Raw genomic sequence first — 18,298 nt, forward strand, 5'->3', positions numbered from 1 at the left:
AGTTTTTCGAATCTCCGTGGATTGTAAAACAAATACATAAAATAAGATATTGAAAAAAAAGTGAATAGCCCCTGGAAAAACCCATTCAAGTGGCACCCATGAAAAAAATGCAAGCAACTGTTGAACATGGAGGTGTGTATCGATAGTCTTGCAGCTAATGTCTACGTTCAAGCCAACTCTTCATCTCGCCTAAATCTGAGCAAAAACTAACTCTGTTGTTCATGATCCCTCCTTATTTCTTGCTGTGATCATTCTCTTCAGACTTTGTTGCCAATCTCCCTCTGAATATATCTACTCTTGACTGGAAATCTAGATACCTGTTTTTTTTCTGTTTATTTCCATTGGAAATTAGATACATCCTTCTGAATTCTGTTTTAATCTCTTCTCCAGCTATTAATGGTTTGCTATTCATGGTGTTGCTTTGTCTGCAATGTTCAGGGTATTTATATCAGGGCTTTTTATTCTCTCGTGACGACGACCGGTTCTACGCATGCGTCAGACGACGTCATTACCTGATTTACTTTAAATAGTTGAAGAACTGACTAAATTTCATGTACGTCATGTTAGCTCAGTTCGTTAGCATGTTGGGTCATTATCTAAACGTTTTGGGTTCGAATCGTGGTGTGAGATGTCTTTTTTTTTTCTCGATTTTTTAAATTTAAATATTGAACCAATGTTGTTTAAGCCATTTTTCACGTAACGTTCGTTTTTCTGTTTTTTTTTTTTTTTTACTTCGCTTATCCACCCCCGACCACACACCCAAAAACACCCGGGTACCCACCGATTTTTTTAAATTTTAATATCGGAACAGGCTTATTGAAGCCATTTTTCACATTTTTTTTTTTTTTTTTTTTTTAACGTTCGTTTTTCTGTTTTCTTTTTTGTTTTTCAGATTTTTACATTTAACATTGTTCGTTTGCCTTACGTTAGTTTTTTTTTCAATGTTTTAATTACCCCTCCCCCCCGCTTACGTTTTAACGTTCGTTTTTATGTTTTCTATTTTTACTTCGCTTATAACAAACAAACCTGGTCATTGACCTCATTAAAAACAAGTGCTGAATAGCTATTGCCTACGTCGTCGTAGTAAGGCTTGCACAAAATCTTTCGTGCAGGCACCTGTCAATTTTGTTCTTACTTAAATAAATTCTGGCCGAACGGTTCATGTTTTTTTCACATTTTATTTTCAAACTTCGCCTCAGGGCTTCGGGTTCGATCCTACCAACTTACCAAAACTTTTTACCCCCCCCCCTCCCCGGTTTCTTTTTTATTTAAGAGCACACACACCTTGAAACACCCGGTCAATGCCGGGTACCCCCGCTAGTACTTTCATAAATCAGTCCATTTTCTGTAGGCTGTTTTTGAACCCAGTCAACGGCAGGTACTTTTGCTAGTCTATAATATAAATCTCACCTGTCTCTTTAAATGTATGTATCGCAAAAACTTTCAACAGAAGCGACGTTTCCTGACAAAATTGGTATCATTTTGAAGCTTGGCGTCTTGCACGACACTTGTCGAAAAATTGGCCCCAAACATTAATTCCTTCAACCTAAACTCAGACGTTTTGTACGAGGAGGGTTCGATTATTTTTTTTTCGCCGACATTTTAGCAAGTCATCATCACTGTTGGATTGACTTCAGTTAATTTCAACACTTTTGACTTCTGGTCGCATCATGGAGACAACAGCTAAGACATCAGATTTTCTTTCACTTTCTTTTCTGCCTTTGCGGCATGGGTTCGAGCCTGCCTTCCTACTACCACTTTTTTTTTCTTATTTTTTTAATTTTATTTTTCTTTTGCTCAACACACACCTCCAAACACCTGGGCAATGCCGGGCACTCAGGCTAGTCTATATATTGTACGAGCCTTTTTCAAGTCTCACACAAAACACACATTCATATTTCAAGCTGTCATATACATACGCGCACACAAACATACGCGCCCACGTCCACACAGGTACACATATTCACGTTCGCGTACATACACTCACATTCACGTATATATACACACACACGCTTACGCATACACATGTACTCACACACGCGAACACAAACACACACATGGACAATGTCACTTCCGCTTTCTAAGGAAATACACATGCGCAAAAGACACTCCAGAAGCGAGTATAAAACATGGAGACAAGTTGTTTCTAATGCTCTTTTTAGGACCAACTCTCAACTAGAGAGGTTGGGCGAACAAGCCGCCGCCGTTTCGGCGCACGCGCACCTCACGCCCACTTCCTACTATGTATGGGGCACGAGCTAATGACTGTATGTATACATTCTCCCTCTTTCTCTCTCCATCTACTACTGGCCACTAAGAACACCTTCGCGTAGCTGACTACTAACTGATGACAACTCTAATATCCTCTTCCTTGCCTACACGCTGGATTCTCATTTCCACTACAACACTCACTTCAATTCCCACGCGCGAACAAACAATAATGACCCAAACTTGAGATGAAAACACATTTCCTATTCTTGCTACAACACCAGTCCTGCAACGAACATTGGTTACATACGCGCGGACATGTTATAACTAAAACGTTCATTTCTTTCAACAGCAAATGAACGATGTTTATCTTATCCATTACTTGAGTCTTTGTTTCCTTCAATTCCCATTTGTTTCATTATTCTTTTGTAACGGGATTGGGGTATTTATATATCCTAGTCCCCTACAATATATCTGGCCAATTCCTTATTCATCCTGCTTTTTTGAGTCCATTCTTATCACTTCCACCTATGTTTTTGTTAGCCTCCTCTTTGAATTGAACCTGTTATCTCAACATTTATTAACCCAAGAACTCTCATCCATTCTTTCAACATGGCCATACTATCAAAGTTTCTGATTCTATACCCATCTCACCAATACTGTTTAGATTTTATTTTCCTCTGAGCTCATCAAATCTAAGCCTGTCTTTATGATTTACATTACATAACCATGATTTCTTTCCATGCAACATATCCTCAACCCTCACTAGTCACGGTTCACACTGCATGGACATGCCTGATAGTTTTTCCTCTTGTTCATTCCATTTATCGTTTTCAATGCTTTTGCATATTCGCGGTTTTAATACCTTATTGTAATACAACTTTGTATTCCATTAGCTTTTTTCTAAGTGTTATAGTTAGTTAGTGTCTTCCCAATAAGTTTTTATTTGCACTAATTATTTGTGTTATCAAAAGTGCAAATAAAGATTGTGTTATATTCATGTGTATAATTTTGTTACACTTTTCAATAATGTCCTTTTTCTATTAGCATTTCAGCCCGGCATTGCCCAGGTGTTTGGATGTGTATGTTGAGCAAAAAAAAAAAAAAAAAAAAAAAAAAAGTGGTAGTAGGAAGGCAGGCTCGAACCTGTACCGCAAACGAGGAAAAAGAATAGGAAAAAAACCCTGACGTCTTTGCGGTTACGACCACTGCCAAACCTGAAGTGACTTATGTTTAAATTAAGGCTAGACAATAGAAAGGAGAGGATATCTATCAAAAATGTCGGCGAAAAAAGCGCCCCTCCCCCTGTAAAAAAGTGCCTAGTTGAAGGTGAAGATATTAATGTTTTAGCCAATTTTTCGATATTTGTCGGATGAAAGGTCAAACTTTAAAACCATACTGATCTTGGTAAAATCCGTCGCTTCTGTCGAAAGTTTTAGGCAGACATGCAAACATACATACATACATACATACGTACATACATACATTTATATATTGGTAACTAAAAATTTTTGACCCAAACTGATGAAAAAGCTTGCCCTATCTCTGAATACTCTTTTATGTCAAATTTCAAATGTTTAGACCAGAAATTGTCTGAGTAATTTGGTAGACCGCAGAGGTAAAAATTTTTTTAACTTTGACTCCTATTATGACCCCTTAAAATTTATTGTTTTGGGCTCAAATCAAGTTATTAAGTTAGATCCATGTCCAAGGAACCTATATCTAAAATTTCCAGTATTTATAACCAGAATTGTCAGGAGTTTGGTAGAGTTCTCAAAAGTCAAATCGTTGAACTTTGACCCCTTAACAGCCAAATTTTTGGCCGAAAACGAATCACAAAGACTTTCCCAAATTTCAGTACTCTGTATATCAAATTTCGAGTCTGTAGACTTAAAATTAACAAAGTTATTGCATAGGGAAAATGTACACACACAGACACGTTCACTTTTATATATATATATATATAGATATCAATAAATTTCTTCAAAATACCAATAGTGAATACCTCCCCTCCAAAAAAAACAAAAAAAACAAAAAAAAACGGAGATACTGTTTTGCCTCATCACCAGTTCCAGTAGCGTCACGCAGAAAAGTAGGGAAGATGCTAGCTGACTATAAACTTGTGGAACCCTCTTCCTGCTCTTTTCTTTTTACCTATGGCCTTTGTTTTTTTTGTTTTGTTTTTTTTTTTTGGTTTTTTAAATGTATACATTTATAAATTAACAAAATTTCATTAAACGTTTTTCAAAACCTATTTTCTTTTTAGTTATCTACATTCCTGTGATCCTCCCATCATTCATGGTAACCTCACCTGTGATACAATATTCATCCAGCACAATGGTCTTGTAAAGATAGGTTCAGGTAAGCTATTTCTGTGAATGTGAAGGTGTATTTGCGACTTGTGTTTTGTTTCTCTTGTTAGAATACTTATATAATTAGTCTTATGTGTGCTTATTGCCATAGCTTATTGTTTCTTTTTTTCTATTTAGTCTTTGATGTGCTTAAAAAAAATAATAAATTGAAACAACTAGTCTTAAAATATAGTCTCCTCCCCCACCTCCTTGTCTGTTTCACACATACTTACACATCTGATCAATATGTTGTCTAAGCTTTTATTTTTTTTTTTATGTATCTTTTTTGCTTTTATGTTATAAATACTTTGAAAATGTGAGCATCTACACACACACACACACACACACACACACACACACAAACACACACACACACACACACACACACTTATCTTCAGGTGTATTACTCTTTAAACTTTTTCCCCCATGCATAAGTTATAAATTTCAGTGAATAAACTTGAATTGTTCATTTGTAGAATCTTGAAGATTCTGTACATCTATATAAAAAAAGTGAACATATGAGGTGTTCGTTTCAATAATTATATATACAACCTTATTTTTATGAGCAAAGTAAAGAGTCTTAATCTTGATAATAACTGATAATAATAAAGAAATAATCACATAAGATTTAACTTTATGAGCAAACAAGAGGAGGCTTAATCTTGATAACTGATTATAAAAAGTAAAGAAAAGAATTTCTTTTACTTATAATGCACAACAAACAAATATTAGCTTTTTATTAATATTTTTGTGATTAACGTAGGAGTTAATCTGCAGACGCACAGATACATTATCTGCGGATTTAGGAAATTTTTTTTTTTTTTTTTTTATAAATTCAAGTAAAACTTATCTCATTTTTTCTTGGAAAACTTATTTATTCTTTAAATAAGACTTACATTTTTATTTTTTATAAGTTTTACCTCTATTGTTTTTTTTTTTTTTAATTTTTTTTCAGTAAGATTTACCTTGCTTGTGACAACAGGAAATTAATTATTATTGACTAGTGTGTGTGGTGGGGGACCCTGCCCAGTTGTAAAATATGCTTAAATATATATTTTCTTAATTCATGCAGATTTCATATTTATTATTGCAGAGCTAATTCTCTATTGATTATTTTATTTATTTATATATATATATATATACTGATTTCAAAAGTTAAAAAGAAAAAAAAAAATTAAGACAGATTTGGGTGCCATCAGCTAGAATCCAAACCAAAACATTTAGTACTCCAGCTGTGTTCCCTAAGGTTTCAGCTATTGACAGATAGATAAGAAAGATTTAAAATAAAAACCACCTCAAGCTATGTATGAATTTGCACATACTCAAAAGTAATAAAAATGTTGGCAAGTTAAAATGAATATTTTGCATTTCAACTTGCTGGCATATTTCTGTATGAGTTATTCATCAATCCAAACAAAGATTTTATTGTTATAAACTATCCTTGGTGTATGATTAATATTTCCTGTTAATTTCAGGGTTTCAGCGTTATATTTCTATTACTTTTGCGCATACGCAAATTCATTCATAGTTTGAAGTGTTTTAATTTTAAGTCTCTTATCTATCTGTTAATAGCTCAAACGATAGGTAATGAGGCTGGAATGCTAAATGTTTTGGTTTCAATTCTAGATGGCACCAAAGTAACCTTTTTTTTTTTTTTCCAAAATTTGTAAAATCAGTACTATACATAAGGTACAGTATAATATTCAATAGAGAATTGCCTCTAATAAAAATATGAAATCTGTATAAATTAAATATGTTTAAGCATATTAAATGACCGGTCAGGGTTGGGTGACCCCCCCCCCTCCTCTTAGTTCATTATAAAACTGCCTGAAAAGATATCAAGCCGTTTATGTTAAAGATCTGTTGTCTTTTTCCAGCTCTGTTCTAATTCTGAGAAGTTGATTTTTTTTTTTTGTGTTGCATTGCAACATAATTGATGTTAAATTTGAATCGTGTTAAATATCAAAATAAAAATCTCCATATAACATGGTGATGTCCACTCCAGGCAATTGTATCAAGTTAACTATATACCCCCCCCCCAAAAAAAAAATGCCACAAATAAAATGAAAATATTACATGGGTTCTCTTATGATTGTACTTTACTTTCCTATATTTTACCAAAGATGTTTTATTTTCTTTAGATCTTATTTCAGTCAAATGTATATTTTTCTTGTCCCAAATCTAAAAGCTGTCTTCAAACATTCTCATTCTTTACAGAATTTTCTTTTAGTTAAATTATCCAGTTCAGTTAATTTCAAAGATATTTACTTGAAAATTTTATTAAAAAATTCCAATTTACAAAAGCAATCATGCCATTTAATTTTCCACTTTTTAATATTAAAATTTTATAAATGCTGGAAGGATCCTTAGTATTTTTTTTTTTTTTTAAACTTTAATTTTAATTATAAATTTTCTTGCATCTATTAAAAAATCTTTTTAATCAAATACTTAAACAAGATTTTTTAGTATTTTAGAATTATCTTGTTGACAATATTTATCTCCTTTCTATGGCATCAGAAAGAAGAGCCAATACCCTAGAAGAACACTCTGACCTGCAAGAAATGCTTAGGCAGTTTCATCAACATTTTTAGATAGGGGCGCCTCAGGCGATTTGCAACATACTAAACTCTTCTCAAAGGAAGAAGGTAGGCCTGAGAATTTGAACTCTCTAGAACTTCACAGAATCAAAACCATACCTCAGCCAATGGAAAAAGCTATTTCAACAATGGCCTAGATTCTAGTGACTTCGGTTTGTTAACCATTCATATGGAAATAAAATAATTGAATGTTCAGAAATTATTTATCACAGATCCATTGTAACTTTAGAACTCGTACTTTTTTCATAGCACCTCTTTTAGTTTAACAATGTAATCTGGTTTTATTGACTTTAATTCTTACTATGAATTAAATACTGATTATAGTAGCTTGGGTTTTGTGACTCTTTTAAATAATGTGCTTAATTTAGTCTATACTACAAGTGATAGGTTTTAGAAAAATTGACATAAGTAATGCATTATTTATTTATTTTTTTCATGGATGCAAAAATTTAGCAGGTGTCATTCAACATAACCGTTTCTAAGAACAAAACTATTAACTACACAAGCTGTTGATATATGCAGGAGTGGATCATTTTAACCTTTTTTAAAAAATATTTTTTAAGTTTATTATTTTTTTAAAATTTTATTAAAATACATTGTGTCCCTTACATCTCCAAAGTTTTGCAGGTCAGACAATTTTCAAAAGAATGATCAACAGATTAAATAGAAACAGATTGTCTATCTTATTCAATGAAATATGCATAAAAGAATGATAGGATACAATATATAATAAATATATATATATTGTTTCTGACTGGATGTCTTATCATAAAGATAATTCATTGATTAATATTTCTATTATCATAATTTATAATAAAAAAAATACCATTAAAAATATTTTAATCATTTGTGATAAAATTTATTTCACATATAATAACTTCATAAAATTATGGAAAATTGATGCTGTACAATCTTAAAATAATTTTAACCGGTTTTTATTTGTTTTATAAAATAAATACATGCACACAATTGGTATACTTTATACAGTTTCTCAGGATTAAAAAAGAAATTGACTTTTTTTATACAAATTTTATTTGCATAATATCATTCACAGGGAAAACATCTTTTACAGATTTAATAAGACTTTCTAAGGCATAAATTTTTTTTTACAATAATACTAACATACAAACGGCAATATATCATTTTTTTAAATCTAAACTTTTATAATATTTTTCATCTGTTAACATGGAATCTTCTATTTTTATGCTATTTAAAAAAAACAACTTGTTCCCACTGTCTTAACTATTCCACTTGTTACATCATTAACTTTTTCCTTTTTAGACTACCTATGATCCGAACAGATTTGCTAATAGTTTAGAGTAACGATTTTATTTTTATATACCAACCTTCATTGTTAATACAGTTTTCCTAAAATTTTGACTTGTGTTAATGCAGGCAAGAAAATTGTTGGTGCTTGTGCATTATAATTGCATATCTAAAAAAAAAAATGTAAAAACACTGTTACCTAATTATGTGTTTTGTCAAAATTAGTAAAAATTCCAAAAATTATGAACAATGATAATGTAGAAAAATATTTATTAAAAAAAAACAATTATTGAATAATGCAGTTTTTAGGAGTTTAGTCTATTTCTTATGACAAACTGACATCTCCCTTGTTTTAGCTTTTGTTATTTCAAATTAGAAAATGGGGATTGAGAACTTTTTTTTTTAGCAGATCTACTCCATTTATTTCATAATTTTTTGGAATTTTTACTAATGTTGACCTGATACATTATTAGGTAATAGTGTTTTTACTTAAAATGCATCTTTTTAATTATATATATATCTCCAATTATAAGGCATAAGGATCAAATTATATGCATGGAATTTTAATTTTAAAACCATAATCAGTTTTTAGACTGATTTACAAAAATTAACAAAATTCGCACCCTTTTTCCTTGGAATGAAAGAGTCTGTTATACCTATAAAGTACAACTTAATTTTTTCATTAGAATTTAGGAAAAAAAAAATTTTTTTCCCCCCCAAAAATTATAATTTCATAATACTATGTTTAGCAATTTTGCTGTATTTCAAATTCTGTGTATTCACATAAGATATTACTTTAAGAAAAAAAAAAAAATTATTTCTATATTTTCATTGGCCTGCCAGCCATTTTGTTTGGAACGGTATTTTGAACTACCATGAAACTGTTTCCTTTTCGACAGATGCTGGAATTCTTTACCAACTGGAATCTAAAACTGGTATCATCAATTGCACCTTCTATTTACTACTATAACTACTTATTTTTTTTTTTAATTGAGCAAACTGATTGATTTAATTAGCACAAGCCATGTGTCCCTTTGCCCGCTCTGCCGGCCCCCCCCTTCCCTTTCAATTGCCCAGCCGCTAATACTTTGCCTTTTCCTCCTCCACTCTTGCTATCTAAAAACAAAAATATTCAACTCATGTTGATTGGTTGGCCCTCTCTTATCTTTCCCTCTATCCTTGAATCTGCAATGACTTTTTATTTATTATAGGGGTTTGTGAATATGTTTGAACATATCTGTTGATTCACTTGTTTTTCTTCTTCAATGTTATTTCATCAGCTGTAATTGTTTAGTTTTTAAATGCACAAGTGGTACAAAAGATACTAATGCAGACTATGGGATTGGGGAAGCTGAATTCAAATTGTATGGCATCTATTCATAATCATCTCTGTAACAGCTATTCTTAGTCTTAAATAATTCGTAATTGTATTGTTAGCATCACCTGTACTGAGAACTGAACCATCAACCTTCAGAAGACTCACCTGAAGAAGGTCCGAGCTTATATTGACTAAAAAGTTGTAAGAATAATATTCAAAGTGAGAACAGTAGTTCGAATAATGCCAAACCTTTAATGATGATCATCATTACATTTCTTTTATATATACATAATAAAAATGTGACAAATTATCATCCCAACTTTATGGACATATTTGTTTCATGGTCATCCCTATAACAGGCCAGGGGACGTAACATTTGGAATATCTGGCTGGAGGTCAGTTTTACAGTCGAAAGAAATTCTTTTAGCTGCTAACACTTTATCGTCATTGTTTCTAGAAAGTTTCATTCTGAAAGGATTTTAACCATGGCCACGGTTAAATAGAAATTATGTAAAAATAAAATCCTACAATAAAATATGGATCTACCTTTGTTTAATTCAAAGTCGTCTCTTTTTATTTATAGGAATTTGTGAATAATTGTCAAATTAATCAATTAGTTCATTGTGGTTCTTATTATTTGGTATATAAAACATAAAAAACATACTAATCTTACAGGGAAATTTCTATACATAATTTTTAACTGTTAATCTTATAAACTTCACATTGCCACCAGTAAAAGACCCTAGTTGTGTGATTGCTTGGCCTGTTATAGGGATGTTTTTGCATCTATCGCATTCATTGGTAGCATTAGGAAAGCTATGCTCAAATACATCTTGTTTGCACATTGAATATATCTAGAAGCTTGACATATTTCTGCTTGTTCAGAATTTCCCCTATATTGAATAACAAAAGTTTTTAAATAATCTATAATACACATACCTGTGATGGAAACAAAGTATTGTATTTCGAAAATCAAAATGATCAAGTAGTTTTATCTTTATAAAGTCGTTTTTAAGCAATAATGGGAATTTGTAAGCATTACAACAAAAATCTTTCAAGTTTTAAATTATGTTAAGTTATCTCCATTTTTTAAAAACTGCTTTCAATATAATTCTCATGAGGAAGTCGATCCAAGGGGAGCTATAAAAATTTATTTTCTTATTAAAAAAAAACAAACAAACAAATTACTTAATCAATTCATGTGATTTTTAGAAACATTTTTTTTCTGTCACAAGTATGTGCATTATGCTGAATTGTCTTTATTTTTGTCTTTTAATATAGGCAGAATTCTGGACAAGCATTGATATGGATTTAAGGGGATTAATATTGTATAGCAATTACAGTGGATGAAAAGTAGATTTTAAGTTTTTTAAAAAAATGTGAAATATATCTTACAAAATTAGGAGTTCTCTCCCTTGTTTTATTTTATTTATTTAATTTTTTTTGAGCCTATTCAATATGGTGTTGTGAAACAGTCGCTCATCTGTGAGCCATAATTGTTTTTTATTTTTATGGCAAAATTCTAGACAAGTACTGAAATAGATATAAGGAGATTAAAATTGTACAGCAATTACAGTGGATGAAAAAGTAGACTTTTCTTTTTTTTTTTTAAAGTGAAATCAAAGATAATTAGATAAGTTTATATAAAATGTTTGGATTTGTGATCTTAAAAAAACTCAGAGTACACTTGATATTACACATTCTATTGCATTTAGGTCTAAAAAAAAAAATCTTTCCAGTAGATATTCTTTCTCTCCCTGACTGCATGCTTTCAGAAAATGGCTGCAGTCATTCTCGTCTGCAAAAACTGCTAAGATCCTTAATGTCTGTTCACTGCATTTCTACTCTTTCTAAATTTGTTCTTGTTTTTATCTTATTTAAAGAAATAGTTTGTAAACTCTCCAATGACCTCTGTCTTTTTAGAGATGAGACATTTGGCTTAGAATACAATAGAATCTCTCTAGTAAAGACCTTTTTTAGACTCTAGCAGATGATTTCCTGAACTATCACATTTGCATTAAGTTTGTTTCGAATGGAGGATCAAATTAAGTCCCTTTTCTTTCTTTCCAGCTTTGAATAAACAGTGTTTGTGTTGTATAATTTGATTTAAAAAAAATGTATCTTAAGCAAAACGGTTTGTACTTGAACGTCATGTCAAAATTAGTAAAAGTTAAAAAAAAAAAAAAAAAATAAAAAATAATGAAAAATAATTGAGTAGATCTGCTAAAACTTTTTAAAATTTCTTTTTAAAAGACAGGTATTAGCGATCTGTCATTTTTTTTTATTATAATATGTTGGATTTAAATATTTTGTTAAAATAATACTGGATTTTGAGAAACTTTTCAATATTAACAAATACGATTAAACTTTATAATTTGATACATTTTATTTTTACTTGTATTATTTTTCTACTCTGTCATTTTTCCGTAATTTTGGAATTTTTACTAATTTTGACATGACATGATAGTACGTAATAGTATTTTTACCTAAAATGCAGTTATTTAAAATCATATTATACTGCATAAGTACCAGATGATTCCTTTCATTTCTTGTAGATGTGTTTGCATTTCCCTTAAGTTCATCTCTCTTTCTCTATTGTATTTATTTGGAATTTGTATCCTTCTTTTTTATTTCATTTACTTTAAAATTGAAGCAATATTGGCTGCTTTATATTTGCTTACTATGCATTTTTAAAAATGTTTTAGTCAACAATGTGTTCAATGTAAAAAGAACTGGCATTTGTCATATAAAAAATCTAGAAATCATTACTTTTTTTTTATTGTTTTGTTTTACATTTTCTTTAATATTTTATTTTTCAGTTATTGATTCATTTTCAGACAAAATGAGAATTTTCATGGATTTGAAATTTTGAGTGTAGAAACCAACTATTTTACAATTAATATATTCTTTTTATTTTAATATATGAACTGTAACTACCTGAGAATACTAGGAATCTTTTTACTCGTATATATTTTTTTCTTTTCTAAACCACGCCTTTTATTTGTTTTGTTTTTATTAAATTATTTACTTTTTAAAAATAGAATTTTTGAATATAACAATCATTGTTTGGTAATTAGTGAACCAAATTCTTATAAAAGTTTTTATGATACTGTTGTTTTAATCTCTAATATTATTGGATGTAAATAGCTTTCAGTCTTTTTAATGTATGAGGAGTTACTAATAATTTTACAGCTAGTTTAAATAATTTTTTCATATGACAACCTGAATGCTTCCAAATTCCTTTCCAAATGTTAAAGTTTGAAGTAATTTATTTTTATTTTTCCAACTATATTAAGATTAAAAAGATTGACTTATAGAAATCAGTTTATTCTAGTAGATTTTACACTAGGATTTAAGTTTTTTATGGCATTGAATTTTTAATTTCAAATTGATTAATAGTAAATAATAAAAAATATAAGGAGCAGGAAATACAGAAGTGGTCACACAATTTTATTAATATAGAGATTAAGAGTATAATTTAAGCAACTTTTATTTTTCATCACCAACCTATGGAATCTGCTAAGCTAAGTTCAAATTCACTGTTTTTACTGAAACAGTAATATCATTGTGGAAGGTATGAATCTCTACCCTCCTCAGCTATGGGTGTTTAATGGATTGATTATCTTTTTTTTTTCTTTTTTTTTTCATTGAATCCTCAAAAATAGTTTATATACCTTAAAAACAAAAACAAGAAAATAAATCAGTCATAAGATTGTATACTCTCATCTAACAACATAAGTTGAAATATAATCGCACTTCATACGCTACAATGTGGGCCAAGTAGTGAGTCTCTATAATGAACAGAACTGAAATTATTGCCAAAAGTGATTTATCTTTGACGTAACTTTATCGGTGTCCTAGATATCTTCAAATTAAATAAGTTCTAAGCTAGATTATGACCAATATTTCGACTAAATTTCATGATTGATCAAGCTATGTGGATGCTAGTCTACAAACAAACATAGTGACTGATTTGACTGAATACATAACCTTTCTAGTAGAATTATCAAACCATATGAGCTAAAGCTGTTCAAGCTTCCAGTTGGATCCTTGTGGAATTTTAAGACATCATTTTGAAACCTTCAACTGCTTTGTCTAATTTTTTCTTTGAATATGCAGCTTGAATTTCCTCAAAACCAGTTTGTGTTCTGTGTCAAATTCAGTACCTAAACATTTAAAAATATTTGTATTTTTGGGATACAACATTTTCATTATTATTGACAATTTTCAGACAAAATTTTTCACTTCGGATGTTATCATTACCACATTTCAACCATTTTGCTCTTCAACCTTCTTAAGATGACTTGTGTTGAATTTTAGAAACTGTCATGGAATTTTGAACCCAACTTTTTATTAGAACTCAATGAGGTGCCCAATTCTACTTTGATTCTCAAGGTTTTCTAATATTTTTTTGGTTAAATTGTTTGTACGTTTTCCTACCTTTGCACAGGATTGACCTCTGAACTTCATGATAACCTTAAAAAATATTTTAACCAGCTAAAGACGCATAACAGTACAGTCCATAAAAAATCCAATGATTTGAGGCTGCTAATGCTGATCTGCAACTTTTAGTTTTGGGAGAGATATTTTGAAAATATGGGGACAGACAGACATATAGCTTTTTATATATTAGATTTCTATGGAATTATTTTGAATTTAAAAAATTTTTTTTAAACTGCAAAAACATTTTCTTTCACGTCATCCAGATTTTTTATATCTTCAATGTGTCTTGATCTTGAGTTATTTTGAGGATACTGGAAGTGTGGTACGTTTATCGAGCATTGTGTCGTTACGTCAGCAACTGAACTCTCCCTGTTACAACTTGACAGAGTTTCATTGAAACTACAAAACTTTTTAGCTAGTATAACAAAAACAAAATAAATAAATGGAATCATAACTTTTTTTTTATTTGTGTAGCAGTTAAGGCAGATGTGACTTTTCACATTAATCCTTATCTAACAATCAAAATTATATTTTGAGTGTAAATTAATTCTTGAAATAAAATAAAATGTTGTTCCAAGCAAAAAAAGAATGGCAGCATAAATCTAGTTAGAGAAACTTTCCCTGGCAAAAATTTAGTTACGATCAGCAGAAATATAGTGCTCTTCATGTTTTGACATGGAAAAGATATCACTGGAGAATTTAACAGTCGTTTTATAAGGCTGTTCTAACATTCGATTGATTCATCCTTACCACACATGGTTAAAAAGAGAATTGCCTAAATTTATAATGGTATACCCTCACCATAGACCAAAAGTATTGCAATACTATATTCATCTGTAACTGGAGGAAAAGACTGAAGTTTAAAAATATAGTCCAGATGAGAAATTTGAAAATTAGTTAAAAAAAAAAACAAAAAAAACAGCTAACACTATGTAGGATTTTTTTTCAAATAAATGATTTTATATTATAAAACTCAAATTATCTTGCTTGGGCGTTAAAACCGTTCATCTGGTTTATGACTTTTGGTTTCTTAAATTCTGCGCATGCATAAATAAATAAAAACAAAGCCATAAAAGCTTTTTCTTCTTTTTTCTGACAATTTATTGGGGTCGTCTTATTTTATTTATTTTTAAATTGATTTATGCATTTTATTTTTCTACACTTTTAACAAAGTGAATATAAATAAATAAATAAATAAAACCAAAAATATTAAAAAAAAATTGGTTGGTGCTACAACTAAAAAAGATTAATCCACTTGAATGTTTTACTTTTTTTTTATTTAAAATAAAATACACAAATATTTTTTCATAATTTGCTGGTAAATGTTATAACTAAAACACTAAGTAAATTTTATATTCATGTATTACAAAAATAGAATAGATATTAAAAAAAAGTCATATTTACTTGCATCTCCACGAGGACAAAGGTTGAATTCTGCATTTAAAGATGTGTTAAGTTTGCAAATAAAACAAAAACTGTAAATGCTGTTTGTTTTTTTTGTTTTTTTTACATTAGCATTTCACAAATTTTATTTGTATTTTTCATTACAAGTTGGAATCGTTTTCAAACAAAAACAAAACAAATGTGTTTACGATTTAAACTATTTTAAAGTCTTTTATATATCCTGTAATAGACAGTTTAAAGACGTTAAAATTTTTCGTAGTTATATATATTTATATAAAACTCGGATCAGCTTGCCTAATCATTGAAAACATGTTAATATTAAGAATTTACTTAATTATCAACAAATAACATCTAACTTTTTTTTATAAGTGGAACATAACAAAAAAATCGTACAAGTAACTGTTACCCAAGGCAATAAAATGTGACATTTCATAGTTAACCGATTGGTTAAGAACAAATGAAGAAATTAAAACCATTTAACTGGTAAATTCTATTTGTTTCCTTTAATTTTAAAAGTGAATTTCTCACTGTAACTAACTAAACACAATAGTAGTTACTTTTCTACATATTTGCTTTAGTTTTTATGATTGAAACTATTTTTAAGTCTTTTTTGTAATTGTATTAGATTCCGTAATTGGCAGTTTAAAGATGTTAAAATTACTTGCAAATGTTCATTAATACTTTGAAAATTATACAAACAGACTTTTTAGCCAGTGATTCTATATCAAAACACAAAAATATTGAATCTCAACTAAAACAAATAGTACTTACATAATTGTCGGGTTTCAAATAGAAACATATCCAAAATTTATGAAAAATGATAAGTTAGAAAATTATTTGTAAAAAAACAGTTCCTATAAGGTTGCAAACAGTTCGATAAAGTTACATGCTGGGGTGGACATATTGGATCGCTTGAGTAAGCAAAACTGGAAGTAACTAAGTTAAAACAATTTGTATCAGGCAGATTTTATTAAAAAAATAAACATAACATACATACATAATTTGTGAATGTTAAAAAATAACTTTTTTTTTAAAAACTATTTTCAAAACTTTTTGAAATTAATTTCTTAAAATTGACATAAAATTTCCAAATGGAAACTTAACTACCTTCCCTGTTAACTCTCTAATTCAAATCACTATATTTTACAAATCTTTTACATGAATAATTAATTTTTTACTTTATCGCTTTTTGCAATTTTTGAATACGTTATTATTTGAGATCTGATAATTATATAAGTACCATTTGTTTTACTTGGAAATTCAATATTTTTTAATTATTATAACATAGAAGCACCTTTCAGCCTGTTAAAAACAAGCAAAAATTATAGACGTTGACTTATGATAAGTACTTTATGCTATACTTAGAGTAATTTGGTATTGTGCTGACTAATCTGTATTAGAACCTAACTGTGCATCGAATGGATACCATAATACTTAGTTTGTTGCACCTTATAACAACAACAAAAAAAAATGTGTCAATCAATAATTTTTGATTATGTATATGAGTGAGGATAATCACACACACACACACACACACACTGGGGTATAATTTGGTGTAATGTTGAAACGACTCGGAGAAATCTATCTATCTATCTATATGTTTTTTTCATTTTAATATGCTTTCACACGAATGTTATTGTTATGTAACAAAAATATATATTGTTGATCCATTTACTTAATTATTAAAAAAAATATTTTCTTTCCATCACAAGTATAACATATGTTAATTCTGTATACTCGCTATAAACTATACTGACCCAACAGATCACAGGTAGTCTAGTGTGTGTGTGTGTGTGTGTGTATATATATATATATATATATATATATATATATATATATATATAAAATCCAAAGTTTTGGCTCCCTGAATCTTCCTCAAGGTGATACAATTTTCTTTTTTCCTTGGGGTAGTTCTTTTTTGGGATGCCAGGACATCAAATTTCAATCCACCATTCTGTACACCAAAAGTTGTTAGGTATCATGTGCCGTACCAAAATAAAACTTCTATTGTAAAAAAAAAAAAAAAAAAAAAAAATTATTTTTACATTTTCATCTAGCAAATAAACATAAAATTACATATAAAAAACTAAATTAGGCAATGGAAGGAAATTTGGTGTTTTAATTCTAAAATGAAATCAACTTTTGTAATTTATGTTTATTCGCTAGATAAGAATGTAAAAATAAACGTTTGTTTTTTCACTGGAGCATAGCAAAATGTCAGATTCAAATTTGGTGTGCCAAAAAAGAACTACTGGTTTTCTTGTTAATATCTTATAGCATTGCTAAAGACGGATTTTTTTTTTTTTTTTTCCCGATCTTGTTAAAGAAACTGTTTTTTAATGTCCAATAGCCGTAGTGAGGTGTGTTGTGATGTGTGTACAATAGTAAACCTGATCTCTGTATTATCCAAATGTTTTGAGTTATATACTATTTGAGTGGTATTCTTTTATTTACTTATTTGTGCATTCTTGTATATCATCCCATAATGTTAAATATATCTAGTGTTTATACATACAAGCTGTTTATATAGATTGTATTCTAAGAATATAAATGTTTACCGAGAGAATATTTGACAATTGTATTTGGCATAAAATATCCTGTAGAAAATTGATAAGCCATATAACAAACCAAACCTACATGTATATAGTTATAGAGTAATAGAAGAATATTCAGAATTTATGCATGTAATATGCAAATTTTTTATTTTAAAC

The 18,298-nt window shown here is 29.5% G+C and overlaps 1 protein-coding gene across 16 annotated transcripts in view; it reads left to right on the plus strand.

The window, feature by feature from the left end:
- The window catches only part of LOC145297383 (nuclear receptor-binding protein-like), a 164,965-nt gene that overhangs the window by 60,841 nt on the left and 85,826 nt on the right, over window positions 1–18,298 (plus strand). For 12 of the 16 annotated variants that reach the window (XM_080143365.1, XM_080143337.1, XM_080143338.1 and 9 more), the window contains one exon: window positions 4,475–4,569. In XM_080143365.1, coding sequence (XP_079999491.1) covers window positions 4,475–4,569 — 95 coding nt within the window. Of the gene's footprint in view, window positions 1–4,474; window positions 4,570–9,321; window positions 9,358–18,298 lie in introns of all 16 variants that reach the window. The other 4 variants (XM_080143385.1, XM_080143341.1, XM_080143345.1 and 1 more) reach the window with 1 other exon arrangement.

Source organism: Euprymna scolopes, chromosome 2 (assembly GCF_053919585.1).
Source record: "Euprymna scolopes isolate OS-2025 chromosome 2, ASM5391958v1, whole genome shotgun sequence".
NCBI lineage: Eukaryota > Metazoa > Mollusca > Cephalopoda > Sepiida > Sepiolidae > Euprymna > Euprymna scolopes.